The sequence below is a fragment of the Triturus cristatus genome, chromosome 10, assembly GCF_964204655.1.
Source record: "Triturus cristatus chromosome 10, aTriCri1.1, whole genome shotgun sequence".
Classification (NCBI taxonomy): domain Eukaryota; kingdom Metazoa; phylum Chordata; class Amphibia; order Caudata; family Salamandridae; genus Triturus; species Triturus cristatus.
In genome coordinates, this window is record NC_140593.1 from 219461566 (window position 1) to 219477207 (window position 15642).

At 41.1% G+C, this 15642-nt stretch overlaps 1 protein-coding gene across 1 annotated transcript in view; it reads right to left on the bottom strand.

The window, feature by feature from the left end:
- Positions 1-455: 455 nt before the first annotated feature.
- Positions 456-15642, bottom strand: part of SLC39A12 (solute carrier family 39 member 12) — a 239877-nt gene continuing 224690 nt past the window's right edge. Inside the window, exon 13 of the mRNA XM_085630837.1 lies at positions 456-7160. Within this exon, the coding sequence (XP_085486963.1) occupies positions 7032-7160 (129 nt within the window). The 3' untranslated portion in view covers positions 456-7031. The remainder of the gene's footprint in view (positions 7161-15642) is intronic.

The following is a 15642-nucleotide window of genomic DNA, read 5'->3' on the forward strand; positions in this document are numbered from 1 at the left end:
AATGAATGACAGAAATGTAAGTGGTGCAGGAAGTACAGGAAAATTCACCACAACCCGCTACCCGCTCAGGGAGTGTGGACAAAGGACAGGGTGTTGCAAAGGGAAAGGAAACAATACATTTTTTGCAGATGTCTGAAGCTGTGTGTGAACTCTGAATTAAGATGGCTTCATGCACATAAGGTTGCGAAGGATGGCTTATGAACAGAAATGTTTGTGAATAGCATACTTTGTAAGTTGAGAAACTGGAAGGCAACCTATATCTAAGATTGGGAGTTGTGTAAAGTTATAAACACAGTTACCTCTCTGCGGTACATGGGTATCCGGACAGTTTTAACTCATACATGAATTTGATTCCATTGTCAATCAGCAAATGCTTGATATGGTACTACTTGCTAAGTTTATATTGTGGAAACTCGTTGTTCAAACAATTTCTTGAAATAATACATTGTGGGTGACAAGAACCCTTTATTTGTGGTAATGGAACTAATAACAATGTAATCAGTAATGAGTCAGTACAAGAATCAAAGGTATGACTATTCATCCAATAAAAACCTGGCACAAATTACATCCTGAAATACAGAAAGCTAACAACAAACAAGGTACAGATAATCATTGTTTGATATCACCGAGACGAGGAATGAAACTGAATAACAAATCATTTACATCTTAGCTGAATTTCCTATCAAAGTATTTTACAAAACATTCTGAGTCCAACAAAATGTTTTATTAATTTAATTAACATCCTTCCGGACTGGTCTGATGGTCTTAATGCCTGTGGGTAAATATGTCCACAGCTGACGGATATGATGCTAACATGTTTCAGTTCTGTTTTCATACAAGAAAGCTGATACAGCAGGAGAATTGTCTTCTATTTTGCTGTAATAAAGAAGCTGGGCTCAGAAATGGCAGTGGAGTTTAAAGCATAAGAAGGATGGTCAAGGTCTCTTTTAAAGGAACATCTTTGCATATTAGCCATACACGATGGCCAATAGTTTTCGAGGCGGCAAATATACAGTCAGTGGACTAATGCTTTCCATGAAGAGAACTTATGTAGCATGAAGGTAGAAGTTTCAAGTACCAAAGTAACAACAAACAAGGTACAGATAATCATTGTTTGATATCACCGAGACGAGGAATGAAACTGGATAACAAATCATTTACATCTTAGCTGAATTTCCCATCAAAGTATTTTACAAAACATTCTGAGTCCAACAAAATGTTTTATTAATTTAATTAACATCCTTCCGGACTGGTTTGATGGTCTTAATGCCTGTGGGTAAATATGTCCACAGCTGACGGATATGATGCTAACATGTTTCAGTTCTGTTTTCATACATGAAAGCTGATACAGCAGGAGAATTGTCTTCTATTTTGCTGTAAAAAAGAAGCTGGGCTCAGAAATGGCAGTGGAGTTTAAAGCATAAGAAGGATGGTCAAGGTCTCTTTCAAAGGAACATCTTTGCATATTAGCCATACACGATTGCCAATAGTTTTCGAGGCGGCAAATATACAGTCAGTGGACTAATGCTTTCCATGAAGAGAACTTATGCAGCATGAAGGCAGAAGTTTCAAGTACCAAAAGAAAAATTCAGCCTTTCATCTTTCTTAGGTCTGTATTGGTCGTACATGGGGCTGTATGATAGCAGAATTTTTATTTCCACCACTATAAGATCCCAGTCACAATCAGAGAGTGTTATGTAAAAAACATTTAGAAGTCACACGACATGACTAATGCCTTATATCAGAATGACCCAATCTAGGAGAACCTTCTGATTTTGTATGGGACGGATAAAGATGAAGGACCAGATTCACACACTAAACTTTTTAGTATGTTTTGTAGTACTACAGACCGTACTACAAAGTGTAACTTTGGCCTATTCTGATATTTGAGGAGTTCTCTGCCTTGGTTGCAGAGTCTCCACACAGGCAAGCATAGATTTTAGTCATAAATATGGGAGGGACACAGGGGAGGGAATATTGAAGTTGTAAACTTAATACAAAGTGTAAACTTACTCAAAATTGTAACTTACATTTGTAACCTTGGTAACCCAAAGATTAGTTCCATCTCTTTCTCTTTCTGTTCCCTCTATCTTTCTCTTTTTTGCAAATGCACACACACACATATACACGCACACAAATTCACAGACACAGCCACACACACACACATATACAAACATATTTTGGATAAAACAATCTTGCTAGTTTGCTAGTTCAACAGTGCATTGACTTGGTAAAGCCTAAATATTCGGCAACAGGTTACTTCCCACATAGCTACAAATCTATCAAGTACTATTGGGTCCTACAGAGTATCAGTAAAGGTACTACCAGGGCCACCAATGTAGGTCAACATCCAAGTGTTAACAGTGGTGTTTACTGTCAAGATCCCTAATAATTATGACCTGTAAGGCAAAGATGATGGTGAGAAACCATCTTTTGGGGGTAAGAGCGTTTTCACCTAGGACTGAGATATTGAGGCAGCTGACACGTCATGACACACTAGCACTATAGTATAGGAGAGCAGCTGCACTCTGGAGTGCACTCAGAAAAGTCAGCGTACCTGCCAGGGAAGCTGATGTCAAGAGAAGAGCAACCTCCTCTCCTCAGTGTCATTAGCATCTTGTAAACCATTAGAGAGTAAAATATAGACACATGAACTATGGAAACAACATGTTTTAAGTATCTAAAGCAGAAAACAATAAAACTAAGGGCCAGATTCACAAAAGTAAACTGAGATGAAAATCTAACTTTACGTCTTTTGGTATTCACAAAGGGCATTTAGTACTCGCAAATGTGCTTTTTGAGTACTAAAAGTTGAACTTTACGACTTTCGGTATCCACAACGGGCATTTACGCATAGCAAATGTCCATCGTGAATACTGAAAGTCATAAAGTTAGACTTTCGCCTCATTTTACCTTTGTGATTCCTACCCTACATCTTTCCCCACAAAAGGTATTGAGGATAAAATGTGTCCAGACATTCAATATGCTAGAATGATTATTTAATTATTGAATGGCTGGGATAGAGCAGTTAGTTCAGGCATTTATAGTCGACATAACACCAGTCCTTAATTTGAGCCGGTGGCACCAACACTTAGGTGTAACACCGACGCTTGTGAATGTCTGCCACATTGTGGCACTGTTTGTATAATTTTAAAGTGAGCACAACAGCATAAGTTTATGAATTCAATATATATTAAAAATGACTATTACCCACCGCCCTGGTCATTCTTAAAGCTTTGCGTGCCAGGAATAGTCTGATCTGTCACACTTATAGGAGTGTGATGGTTAGCAGTTGTGCTGATACTAAAATTGACAGCGCTGGCAAGTGCAATGTTTTGTTCAAGCTGCAGTGGCCTCCTGATGAGGTCCCTGGCACTTATTTGTTTAACAATTAGGCACTGCTTAACACAATCCCACCAGGCAGGTCTTCAAACAAATTTGTGCTTCAGTCAAGGTGATTGAGTACCATTTAGTGATGCTGATTTGTGTCTGGAACTGAATGTGAGCACATGTGTTGCATTCATGTTTTTTTATGATATTCAATTTATTATGCGGTAGCAACCTCATTAACATTGCTAAGGTAATAGTAATTATCACTATTTTATGCTCTTTAAAGTGTGTTTTAAACATTACCCAAGCAGTAATGATCTCCAGTTACTTGTGTGTAATACAGATCACTCTCTTTAAAAGAGCACATCAGTGATTGTGGAAGTGTACTATTTAATTTATTTAGTTATTTATCAGTTTTATTTATAACACCATTGTCTAGAGATGTTTTAAGTCATGGGCAAAGTGGGCAATTGACCAACCACTCACATTCCAAGAGGCACCCTGTGGAGGTAAATTTTAGCTCTATCTCCATCTCACCTCAGTCTATTTCTGTATCTGAACCTCTCCTCCTCTCTCTGACTTCCTCTATTTCTGTCCCTCTTTGCCTTGTGTAATTATAATGATTTTTGGGGTTCCAGTTCTGAAAGCTTGGCATCACATGGGCAGGCTACAATTAGCAGAAAAGTGAGTAATAAAATAACATTTTGTTACGAATAGAGGCCCCAAAATATTTCTGGCCTGGTGCTCCAAAAATTGTTAAAACAACACTGCGCCATACATTAAGTCTTACAGGAGCGCTTTGAATAGTAACATATCTGAGATGCAAAGGTTGTACAATTAACATACAACAAAGTGTAAAAAATTGAAAGTGAAAAACAGTACTCATACAAGTATATTCCAACAAGGTAAGGGGAGTAAGGAACTAGATGAAAGGGAGAGAAGGGGAGGAGTCAAGGGCAAAAGTGAAGAGAAAGGATGGAGCAAGTAGATTGGAGAGGTCAGAGGGAAAAAACGAACAGTGAATAGAATGAATGGAGAAAGGAAGAAGTAAAAGAGGAGAGGGGTAAGGCCCAGACTGAAGAGCAAAGCAGGCAATATATTGATAGATCACATTAGACTTAAAAATTCAGATACAGTTTAAATGGATGTGTTTTTATCTGTTTGTGAAAGGACAGCAGCATGGGTTTGGTTCTCAAGTCCAAAGGGAGAGAGTTCCATTGAAGGGAGGTGGATTTTGAGCACAACTTGTGTTGAGCATGAGCAGTTTTGAAACATGGTGGCTCTAGAGGGACTATAAAGTTGCATTAAGTTAATTGTAATAATTCAGGAAAAGAATTGGAGGTATAAGATTTCAGAAAAAAAAAGCTGTGGAAAATTAGGAAAGTGTCTGTTTATGAAATTGTTCCAGAAATGTTTGAAAATGCATACATTTTACAGGAAAAGAGTTAGCAAAGTATAGATATATGTGCAGTTGGTTTGTGAACTAATGTTGCTAGGACACTTTTTCAGAAATCAGAAATTCATTTATGCCCCACCCCCATTCAGACGTTAAATGGCTTAGTTTTCTTCGCAGTTTCTCTACTCAATAAAAACGTGGAATCAATATGTGAATAAATCATTATTTACAATTATGCAGGAGGTTAGGGCTCATAATTCATTGTGGCAAGAACTCATTGCAATTGGATTAACTAAATAAAACCTATCAAATGTATGCACTTTCATAAAAAATACAGACTTATAGTTCTACACACAGGAAAACAATAATACAAAAAACGGTGTAAGGACACACAAGAACATAGATTACACTTGAAGTTAGGATAGGTCCAAGGTCAGGAAGGAAGGTAACAGAAGGTCATTTGGGGCCAGATGTACGGCCAGTTTTTGTGTGCGCAAACGGGTTTGCGACCCGTTTGCTCTCTCAAAAACCTACAAGGCCATGTACAAACACTGTTTTGCGACTCGCTATTAGGAAGGGGCGTTCCCTTCCTAATAGCGACTCGATACCTATGTATGAATGGTTTGTAACTGCAATTGCGGTCGCAAAAAACTCACAATTTACTGCCCTCTTCAAGAGGGTAGTAATGGACTTGCAAAAGGGAGTGGGTCCCCAGGGGACCCCCTCCCCTTTATGACTGGCTCTAAAAATATTTTTTTAGGGCAGGCAGTGGTCCCAGGGACCACTGCCTGCCCTTAAAAAATGAAACAAAAATATTTCATTTTTTTTGTTTAAATGTATCTCATTTTCCTTAAGTAAAACGGGCTGTATTTTAAAAAAAAACCTGTTTTATTGACAAGCAGTCCAAGAGATGGAGGTCTGCTGAGCCCAGCAGGCGACAATCCCTGGGAGAGCCAGCCATTCCCAATGGGGTTGCAAATTGCGAGTTACTCATTAATATTCATGAGCCTCGCATTTTGCAACCCCATTGGGAATCGCAATAAGTGTCTCTGACACTATTGTACATTCCAAATGGCGACTCACAATTTACGACTTTCAATTGCGCGCAAATTGTGAGTCGCAATTTGGAATGGTCGTACATCAGGCCCTTGGAGAGTTAAAAGAGGTGTGGGAGAAAATACCCATTGGGGAGTGATGTAAGGTGGGACAATACAGAAACAAGGAAGTATTTAGGCAGGAGGTCAAGAAATTGAACGTAGGTACATTTGTAGAACAAAACTATTAATTTAAAGGCAAAGGAAGGGATCAAAAGAGTGTCCTGTATTCCTCAAAGGCCCTGTGCTCTTCTCATATAAAACTCTAATTCAAGACAGCCGTGTCTTGTGAGTTATAGGTAATGGGACCCGTTTGCTACCGGATCGAACGTAAAACAGTGACGTAAATACTTGGGTGTGGCTGATAGAACTAGTGATATAGAATGTTGCGTTAAAGGTTAAAAGCTGAGGAATAAAGACATGTAATACCAAGATTCATTTGTGGCAGGATCTTGTCCCTGGGTTGGGGAGGACGCTACAAAGACTAGCTCAGTTCATTTGATGTAAGTGTGATAATAAGAACATACGGTTCTTTATATAAAAGATGTTCTGCATTAGCAGGACCACTGTCTACAGAATTTTTTCATTTGTTTCATTGTTTTGAGATTTTGTGTCTTTGCCATTTCAAAGGGCACATCATAAACGTCGCAGAAAAATTCTATGTGCATCTTGATTAAATAGCTTGATGGAGTAGAGGGTGATCAATTCATAAACAAATGTGAGGATTAAACGTGCAACAGTATCTAATTTATGGATGAAGGTAGTGATAATGTCTTTAAAAATAGGTGACATATCATTTTTGAGGCCATTTGAAGGACGATGAGAACAGGATAGTAAAGAGAAAATTGGGTGCAGGAAAAATAAGTAACAGATGACGGTGGAAAGGGTCAATGACACTGACTGGAATGTTAAAAATCGTGCTGTGTCAACTTTTCTCGATGGGAAGGTTAGATTCACTTGCATACCTCTTTATGTGGATGGAAGACAAAATGGATTCATTTTAGCAATTTTTTTCTCACAGCTAATAAATCCTAATAAAAACATGTTATTAAGATGTCTGCAAATTAATCAAAGAAAGAACCCTAGGTTCCAAATTGGAAGGTGTGGTTCACATGTGAGGACAATAAGTATATAAATCAAAAACGGGAACAGGTAGACTAGAAAAAGGAGAAGCGAAGTCAAGTGATCCATAGGAGTACGCAACTTAAATTCTATAATTTGATTTTATGTTCATAAATAGCCAGAAGCAATAAGCACATCCATCCAAGTATCAGTCCGATATTCTGGAGGAAAAACATCAACCACGGTCTACTTGTTTGTATGTGAGTCATTTCCGGCAGCTAAAAGCAAAAAGAAGAAAACAATGTTAAGATACATAAATACAACAAAAACACATTCCTAATCAAAGTGTCCTGGGATTCAAGAACATTGTACAAGGAAATATAATAAAGAGTTTGACTTTAGAAACATTACTTTAAAGTTGTTTTTCAAAAAGTTAAAGTAAGGAATCACATTACAAGGAATTAGCTTCATCTAACCTTATTGATCAACAGACTGGATCAAATGCATTTAATTTGATATAATTCTAGCAGTAATTGGAAAAATAAAATGAAGATAGACTAAGGTTTGTAATAGAAAATGATAAGAATAAATGAAGAAATGGATGAGGCTATATGAGGAGAGAACAAGCAACACAACTGGGTAAAGTACAACTAATATTAGCAGATGAATTGATAGTTTTTCCTTTTCTTAAAATGCTATTTGATTACTGCCCACTATTCCATCTACTTTAAGAATGTGTTTTCTTGTGCTCAATTTTTACTAATATATTATACTGAGTGAATAGATCCTTCTAAACCCATGCATCTATTCCGCATTTCCAAATATTTTCAGTTCTCAGTATGTTTTCTGAGTTGTGTCTAGCTTGTTCAGGGGAAGTTGACAAGGGGTAGGTACAACCGCCAGGATTAATTCCTTTCTTAGGGAAATGTTCCGAGAACAGTCGTTCTTCCATGTGCCTCAAGCAGCCTATTCCTTAATGTAGGAGGATCCCTAGAACTTAAACTCCAATCTACACATAGGAAGTGTAAGTCTGAAAGACAACTGATTCATTGGTATTTTTCCCAGAGATGGGGATCAGTTTTTTCACAGGATCTCCATCCCCAGAGAAGATTCGGTGCATTACTCTGTCCAGCCACTGTCCATGCAGGTAACAGTGGTGGGGCGGTGGGGCCGCATGGGGGGGGATTTCGAGGGACGATTCAGAGGGAAAATGTATTATTTATTTAATTTTCCCTCGGCCTCATCCGTCGAAATCCTCCCCACGCGGCCCCACCGCTGTTACCTGCACGGACCGCTGCTGACTTTGTCTCTATTTGCCCAGTGTCGTCTTCAGGATTTTTGGGGTGCTCAAAAATACATATTTGAACAGTTTTCTTTGCAAAACTCATTTCCAAAATTTTGTTTGGCACTATGCGGGTTTCATTTGGCAGAAGCGTTGGTAGTAAAATTAATTTTTTTTATGAACAGGTGCCTCAAAAGATTTCTGGTCAGGGCCCCACAAATCTTAAAGACAGTCCTGATGCTTGATGACATGCTATTGATCCTTAGGGACAGAAGAGACATGAAACATGTCGATCATAAATCCAATTTAGTTAATGCCCCACGTATCAAATACCAAAGAATGGCTACTTAGAAGAGAACACTAGGAACATTATTTCCTGTGGTTTCTCATTCCTGCTTTTAATCTTCACATAGAGCCTTTATCTAAATTAAATTAACACAGTGAGGTATCTATAGTAAAGTGGACTGGGCCACCCCATTGATATTTACATCTTGATGTGGTATAGCAGCTACCGTACCTAGTCATATACAGCCCGAAATCCCATTGGCAAATTGCCAACTGCTCAACTGTAACTGTGTGAAGGTCATACATACCAGTACATGTCTGACAGGATGACGAGGGGTTCTAGGAGTAAAAACGCTCAGGGAGTAGCGCGTACATCTGGCCCGATTGACCAATACATTACTAGGGCAAATGAAGCCATTAATCAAGGTATGTCACTCTTGGAGCGAAGAGTTTCTCAAGATCTAGCTCTAGCTAGACGCTCCTCATTAGGCCCTATGGCTTCAGCTAAGACACCTATAAGCTCAAACACCATTAGGCCTCTCATTGAAGTCCAGGTCGAAACCCACGGTGTACCTAATACGGTTGATCTGTCGGCTTCCTTAGCCCTCTCCGATATGCACTCAAGCAAAGATCTTGAGAGGACGCCTGACCTGTTTTCAAGTCCAAGGCAGGAGGGGCCCAGTCTAAACCACCCAAGGGGGGAAAGGGAGGGTGCCATCCCCAAACGGAAGAAGCCTAGGGAATCGAAAAAATGTAACTCCAAAGTCACGAATAAAACTCTGATTAATCAGGCGCCAAGAAAAAACAAAAGTAATCCTGTCCAGAGTGCCCTACATAAAACAGCTATAGATACAGCAGTCCCTCTTACGATTCCATCGGCCACTAGTGATCTAAGCAGTTTGGGCATGGGTTGCAAAGTTTGTGAGGCTAATAACCAACTCTTAAGTATACTAAGTGAACTCTTTAGAGAATATGTGCAACCTATTGTACTTTCTCTTTCTAACATCGAAAAGCACATACTCTCCATGAATTCATCTCTGAACGCACTCAAGAGCGATCGATCGGCCAACCATCAGGAGTTGCAAGCTACTCCCTCGACCTTGAGGATGGAGCGGGTAGTGGCGAGCGCTCCCCCGGTTGATTTAAATCCGCCGTCAAAATCTTTGCCAGCTTCATTAAGGAAAGCTGGTGAACCTTCCAAACCCCCTACCTCTGGTGAAATTTTGGAAAACACACTACCTAAATACCTGGGGTTAGTACACCAAAATACTTTAGCAAAAACTCCGGGGCCAGTTCACCAAAATAAATTACTCAAACCCACGGGGACAGTAGATCAAAATGACAAATTTAGGGGTGAGTTTGGTCATCCTATACACTTACCTCCAGAAAGCGACCCATATGTTGTGATCATGACTGGTGTTCCTGAGCTAAGGCCACATAAAGAAGAACCAACGTGGTCCTTAAAAAATAAGGTACAGCATTGGCTCAATGTTAATAGACCGCTCCCTCACTCTTGTAGTAGCAGGATCCTTATGGTGCGTAGGGTTTCTTGGATAGGCAGTGAGAAGAAAAAGATCCAGGGAGATTGTATTATTGTCAATTTTGATAATTCTCGAACGGCTGATTATATCTGCCGTCGTAATACATGGCCCAAAATTGACGGAATAAAGGTGAGAAGACTCTCTTCCTTTTACCCTCCTATAAATTGTTGTGACGATACTCCCGATAGGGGCACGTCTGAAGTAAGACCCTGGAACAAAAGAAGGGAGAGGGAGGTCTGGCCAGGCTTTGAGGGTAGAGATACAGTTCTCTCTGAAGGTTGGAGTGGCATACCACTTGCTAACAGATTCAGCTGCTTAGAAGAAGTAGACTGACCATTATTGGGTTCTGGATCTGCCCCTGAGGACAATGAATGCACTAGTCCCAATCCTTTCCAACTCGTAGACTGTTTTTTACCCAAAAACGGCTTATCTCCTATCCAGCCTATAACCTCCCTTAACCCTACTCCTCAGGAAGCTCTGCAGACCCCCTCCCACCGCCTACGTTCTACCCTTGTATTAGGGTCTGGGAAGGTACCACTTGTGCCCTGCAATGAGCTTGTGAGCCATGATGTTTTTCTGCCGCGAACTGAATGCCCCAGTATTCCAAAAAAAAACACTCGCTTTAAACATGGCGATACTATAAAGATCCTAAGCTGGAATGTAGCTGGCATCCACAGGAAACTTTATCTGCCTGAGTGGAATGCCCTAGTAGAGGCACACACGATTTGCCTATTCCAAGAGACTTGGAGCCTGGAACCCGTGTATCGGGTAGGTTATATTACCTACTTTGTTCCTGCAGTACTTCCAAGAAATGGGTTAGGTCGTCCCTCGGGAGGCCTACTCATCTGGGTAAGCATTGCCTTAAATCTTCAGATTGAGCCAAAGCAAATTGATTCTCCAGATATCTTAAAAATTTCTTTGAGAGGCTCCCAAAGAGGATTCATCCTCGACCTATTTAATGTATATGCCAGAGGTACTAAATATGGCTCTCCATCCCCGACAGTATCTATCCTTGAAACGGCACTGAGTGAAAATTTAGCTGGATCCCAAGTTTTGGTTGCGGGAGATTTCAACTGTACCTATGAGCCCCTTATACAGGATGACATCTATGACCCAAGTGAGGATGATGATAGATGGGGTATCCCGATCTTAACCATCCCTCCGATTAAAAAATGGTCCAAAACTGCTATCCAGCTCAATGCCCTAACGCTGGAATTCGGGCTAAGAGCAGCTAATGGCCGCACGCGTTCTGATCCTTTGGGTGCGGCCACGTTTAACAGAGTCAATCATACCACTAGGATCGATTACATCATGCTAGATTTCCTTCTCTGGAGTTTTGTTCAGGACATGGTAGTCCTGCCCACAGTCGAAAGCGATCATAACTCGCTTTCATTGTCCCTCAGGAATCCATGGCCTCATGAAAAGACTACAACATCCCTTAACCCAGCCCACAAAATTTCTGTATCCTCGTGTGGGAAACGCCTAAAATGGAACATGGTTTCGAAGGACGAAATCAAACTAAATACAATCAATACAGTACTCACAGACGCACAGTTGGAATTGGAACTGGATAGCTCAGACAAGGGTGAGCTAAATCCCGGTCGGGTTACCCCTATTTTTGAGGAAACCATCAGGTCCATCGGGAATGTATTCCTAAAAATGAATCAAGTGGGCAAAAAGGCGGCAATTGGGCTTCCTAGGGGAAAGCATGATTGGTACACACCTGCTTGTAGGCACGCCAAATCGCTTTTGATTAAGGCCGTCAAAAGCAAAACCCAAGGAGCTATTCAGGGAGCTAGGCTGAATTATAAGAAAACCCTGGCCAGTGCTAAAAAGGGGTGGGAAATCGAACATTGGCGCTCTCTAAAAGAGGCAAGTTTGGGGAAAGACTCTAGGCGTTTTTGGGACATAATTAGAGCCAAAAATAGACCTGATACTGACTTTATTACATGCAATATCACCAGCCAAGCTTGGGTCAACCACTTTTCTAAATTATATGCCAGTCAAACAGGTGCTACCTCTAATGCCCTCCCTATGGACATTTCTAATGAAAAACACATAAGGGAGGTGGCCTCAGCAATTCCGGATTTGCCAATAAGGAGTGATGATCTAGTAACCGGAACGCTATGCATAGCTTTGCCATCAAACAACTGGGTGGCAGACTCCATTTTCTCGATCAAAGAAGTGGAGTATGCAATTACTACCATCAGGCCCCAAAAAGCAGCTGGCCCAGACGGCTTACCCGGGGACTTGCTACGAGCAGACATCCCGAAATGGGGTAAATTTATTAACTGCCTGCTTAATGCTATTAGCGGGGGAGCGCCTATCCCGGCATCTTGGAAAGGGGCGGAGGTCGTCCCCATCTTTAAAAAGGGGGCCAGGGACGACCCATCAAATTACAGACCCATAAGCCTGCTAGATATAACTCAAAAGGTGGTCGGGAAGGTGTTGTTGGTCAGATTATTACAATGGATCGACGAAAACGGCATCCTTTCCGACTACCAGGCAGGCTTCAGAGCAGGCACCGGCACAATCGAGCAAGCGTTCAGATTGTTGCTTGTGTATTGGAAGGTGGTGGTCCTGGGCAAAGGCAGTCTTTATCTCGCCTTTATCGACTTAAGGACTGCCTTTAACCTAGTACCTAGGGAGGCTCTTTGGAAAGTCCTTGCTGTCATGGGGGTGCCCCACCACTTACTCCTGCTAATGGTAAGGCTGCATGAAAATACTTTTGCCCAGGTTAGGTGGGGGAGAAATGGTGAGAAAACCAACAGAATTCCGGTAGAGAGAGGGGTACGCCAGGGATGTGTTCTAGCTCCCACCCTTTTCTCTTTATATATTAACGGTGTAGTTGAGCATCTATTGAAAGACCCCTCAGATGAACCATCCCTGGCGGGGGAACGTATCCCCACCCTCCTCTTCGCGGATGATACACTCTTACTCTCCAAAACCCCAATGGGCCTTCAAAAACTCTTAAATAATTTCCAGCTCTTCTGTACAGAGCGGGGCCTGGTAATCAATAGAGACAAAACAAAGTATCTTGTGTTGAATCCCCCTAAAAAATCTATGCGCCCCCCAAAATTGAATGACGAACCTTTGGGGAGGGTGGATGTGTTTGATTACTTAGGGATTCGTCTATCCCATAATATGCAGTGGGGCCCCCATTTATTCAAGATGCTGTTATCCCATAAAAGGGTTACAGGGGCTCTTGTGAAGGAGCAGCGCTCCTGTGCTATTAGACCTATAGCCCCCGTCATTGAAATTTATGCAGCAAGAGGAGTTAGCTCTGCCCTTTACGGAGCCGAGCTTTGGGGCTCTTGTGATATTGGTGACCTGTCAAGAGCAGAGAGGAAGTTCTTCAGGGCCATTATGTCACTTCCCCAAGGTACCCCCACGATTCCATTAATGCTCGATCTTGGTTGTCGCCCCATCGGTGATTTGGCGAAATTTCGCCCTCTATTGCTATGGGCTCGTTTGTGGCGGGTCCCGGAACTAGCCAAATATGCCAAAGGTCTCTCAGAAATCATGTCACTTCCAGGATGGCACAGGATAAAATGGTTGCGTGATATGAAAGCCCTCTTGTATAATCTGGGGCTTAATGCAGCATGGGAAAATAGATCTTCCCCTCCGAAAGCCACGCTTAAGCTCTTATACTGGAACTGGATTGCGACCCAACGGATCACGAACACGTCATTGGGGAGACTTACAGAGGACTTCCTGAATTTTAAGGATCAACCAATCCGGGAACTATATCTTGACATTATTGAGAGCCCTTTTGACAGAGCCTTGTATTTTAAATTTAGGACCGGGACCCTCCTACTCGATGCTTTTACATCACAATGGAATTCTTTTCCTCAGACCTCTGAACTTTGCCCCTTTTGCACATCCAGACATGAGTCTGTGGCTCATTTTTTATTTGAATGCCATGAGTACGCCCACCCTAGGAGAAGATGGCTCAAGCAACTGTGCCGCTCCTTGGGAACAAGACACCATATTGTGGCGCTCCGCATTTTAATGTCAGACGCTCGCCCATTGTACGTTTGTGCCCTTGCAGAATTCTTATCTTGGGCATGGCGTATTAGAAGTAAAAGGCTCAAGGAAATTGTTTAATTCACTCTTAACAATTATTTATGACCTGTTTTGTTCTTTATTGTAAAAATAGGTTTTTTTAAAGTCACATGAAATTAACTTATTCTATTTTAACTGTTATGCTTTTATGATATGTTTTTATCGAAATAAAGCCTTTGACTGACTGACATAGTAAAGTGTAATCACTCTACACCAATCTTCCAATTCAGTTGCTGCTACCTGTTGACACACCTATGTTGTACACCTACAACCATATTTGGTGAAAAAAGACCTCCAGCATTGTGCTCCCTGGAGGTGCCCATGGGGCACTGCAGGGCCAGCCCAACAAAGAGCGAGGCCAAATGATGAAGCATGCTACCCTTCGATTGGTAAGTGCTTGTGCTCCTAAGAGCACACGCTCCTAGTGACTTAGTGGATTCTGGGTATTTAAAATACTACCTCAAACCAACATCGGAATGATACACTCCATTGAATTTGATACAGATTAGGAGAACGTATACAGGACCATAATCTCTCCTTCCTCTCCAATGATTAAGATAGAACGTTCAGTGGACATGCCCACACCCTACAATATATCCAGGTACAGTATTTGATTTCAAATAAAGATTACTTTAGCATTTCTTTTCACTGTTGTTTTACATTGTTTGCATACCACACACATGTGATGGAGCAAATTTCCTTATTTTGTAAGCAAAAGCGCATTTAACTAGAAAGTGCAAAATTCTATGCTGCAAATTAACATATATAACATAAATGCAATTTTTGTAGTAGGTAACCATACTTAGGCATTACAGTTAACCTAACTACTGAAGCCATATTAACATTGATTTATAAATTAGCATTAGAAAGCCTGTTTTTCACACTGAACTGTTGCTTTGCACAAGGTGTTTTTCTCTTCCACTGCAGATGCTGTAACTTTGCAGAAGTCTTCTGTTAGTTAGAGAATAGGCATTTGTTATGTATAAGAAAACTAATAGTGAGGATCTCACCAGGAGGAGAGAAGGTGGCAGGAAGCATGACTGTTAGACCTTGCATCATTGGTGTGGAATTCTCCCTGTATTTTTGCCTTGGCCTCCTGTGTTTTTGCTGTGTGTTGGACTTCATTTTTGCTGGTCCAGATACTTTGGGCACTTTGCCATTGCTGTTCAGTGCCAAAGTGCAAGTGCTCCCTTTGTCAATTGTTGTTATGGCTTGGTGATTCCATGATTGGCATATTTGATTTACTAGTCCCTAGTACAGTGCACTAAGGGGCATATTCTCAAGAACGTGTGATACCTACTGAAAAATTAGCTTAACGCAACTCTTCACATCGCAGTTTATCACGGGAAAATAACGTTGTGTTAATGTGGTATTCACAACACGGCAGTACCATGCGATAATCTCACGATAACGAGTAAAATGAACGCGTTAAAATCAACGCAATGCCACAAAAACGAGAAACACAAACGCAAAAATAGTAGCGATGATGCCAATCGCGATACAAAAATCAGCGAAAAACAGGCCAGGGCCTGCAATTCCCACGCATCATGCGGGAAAATTCACTATGAAAGTAGAAAAAAAACAGTC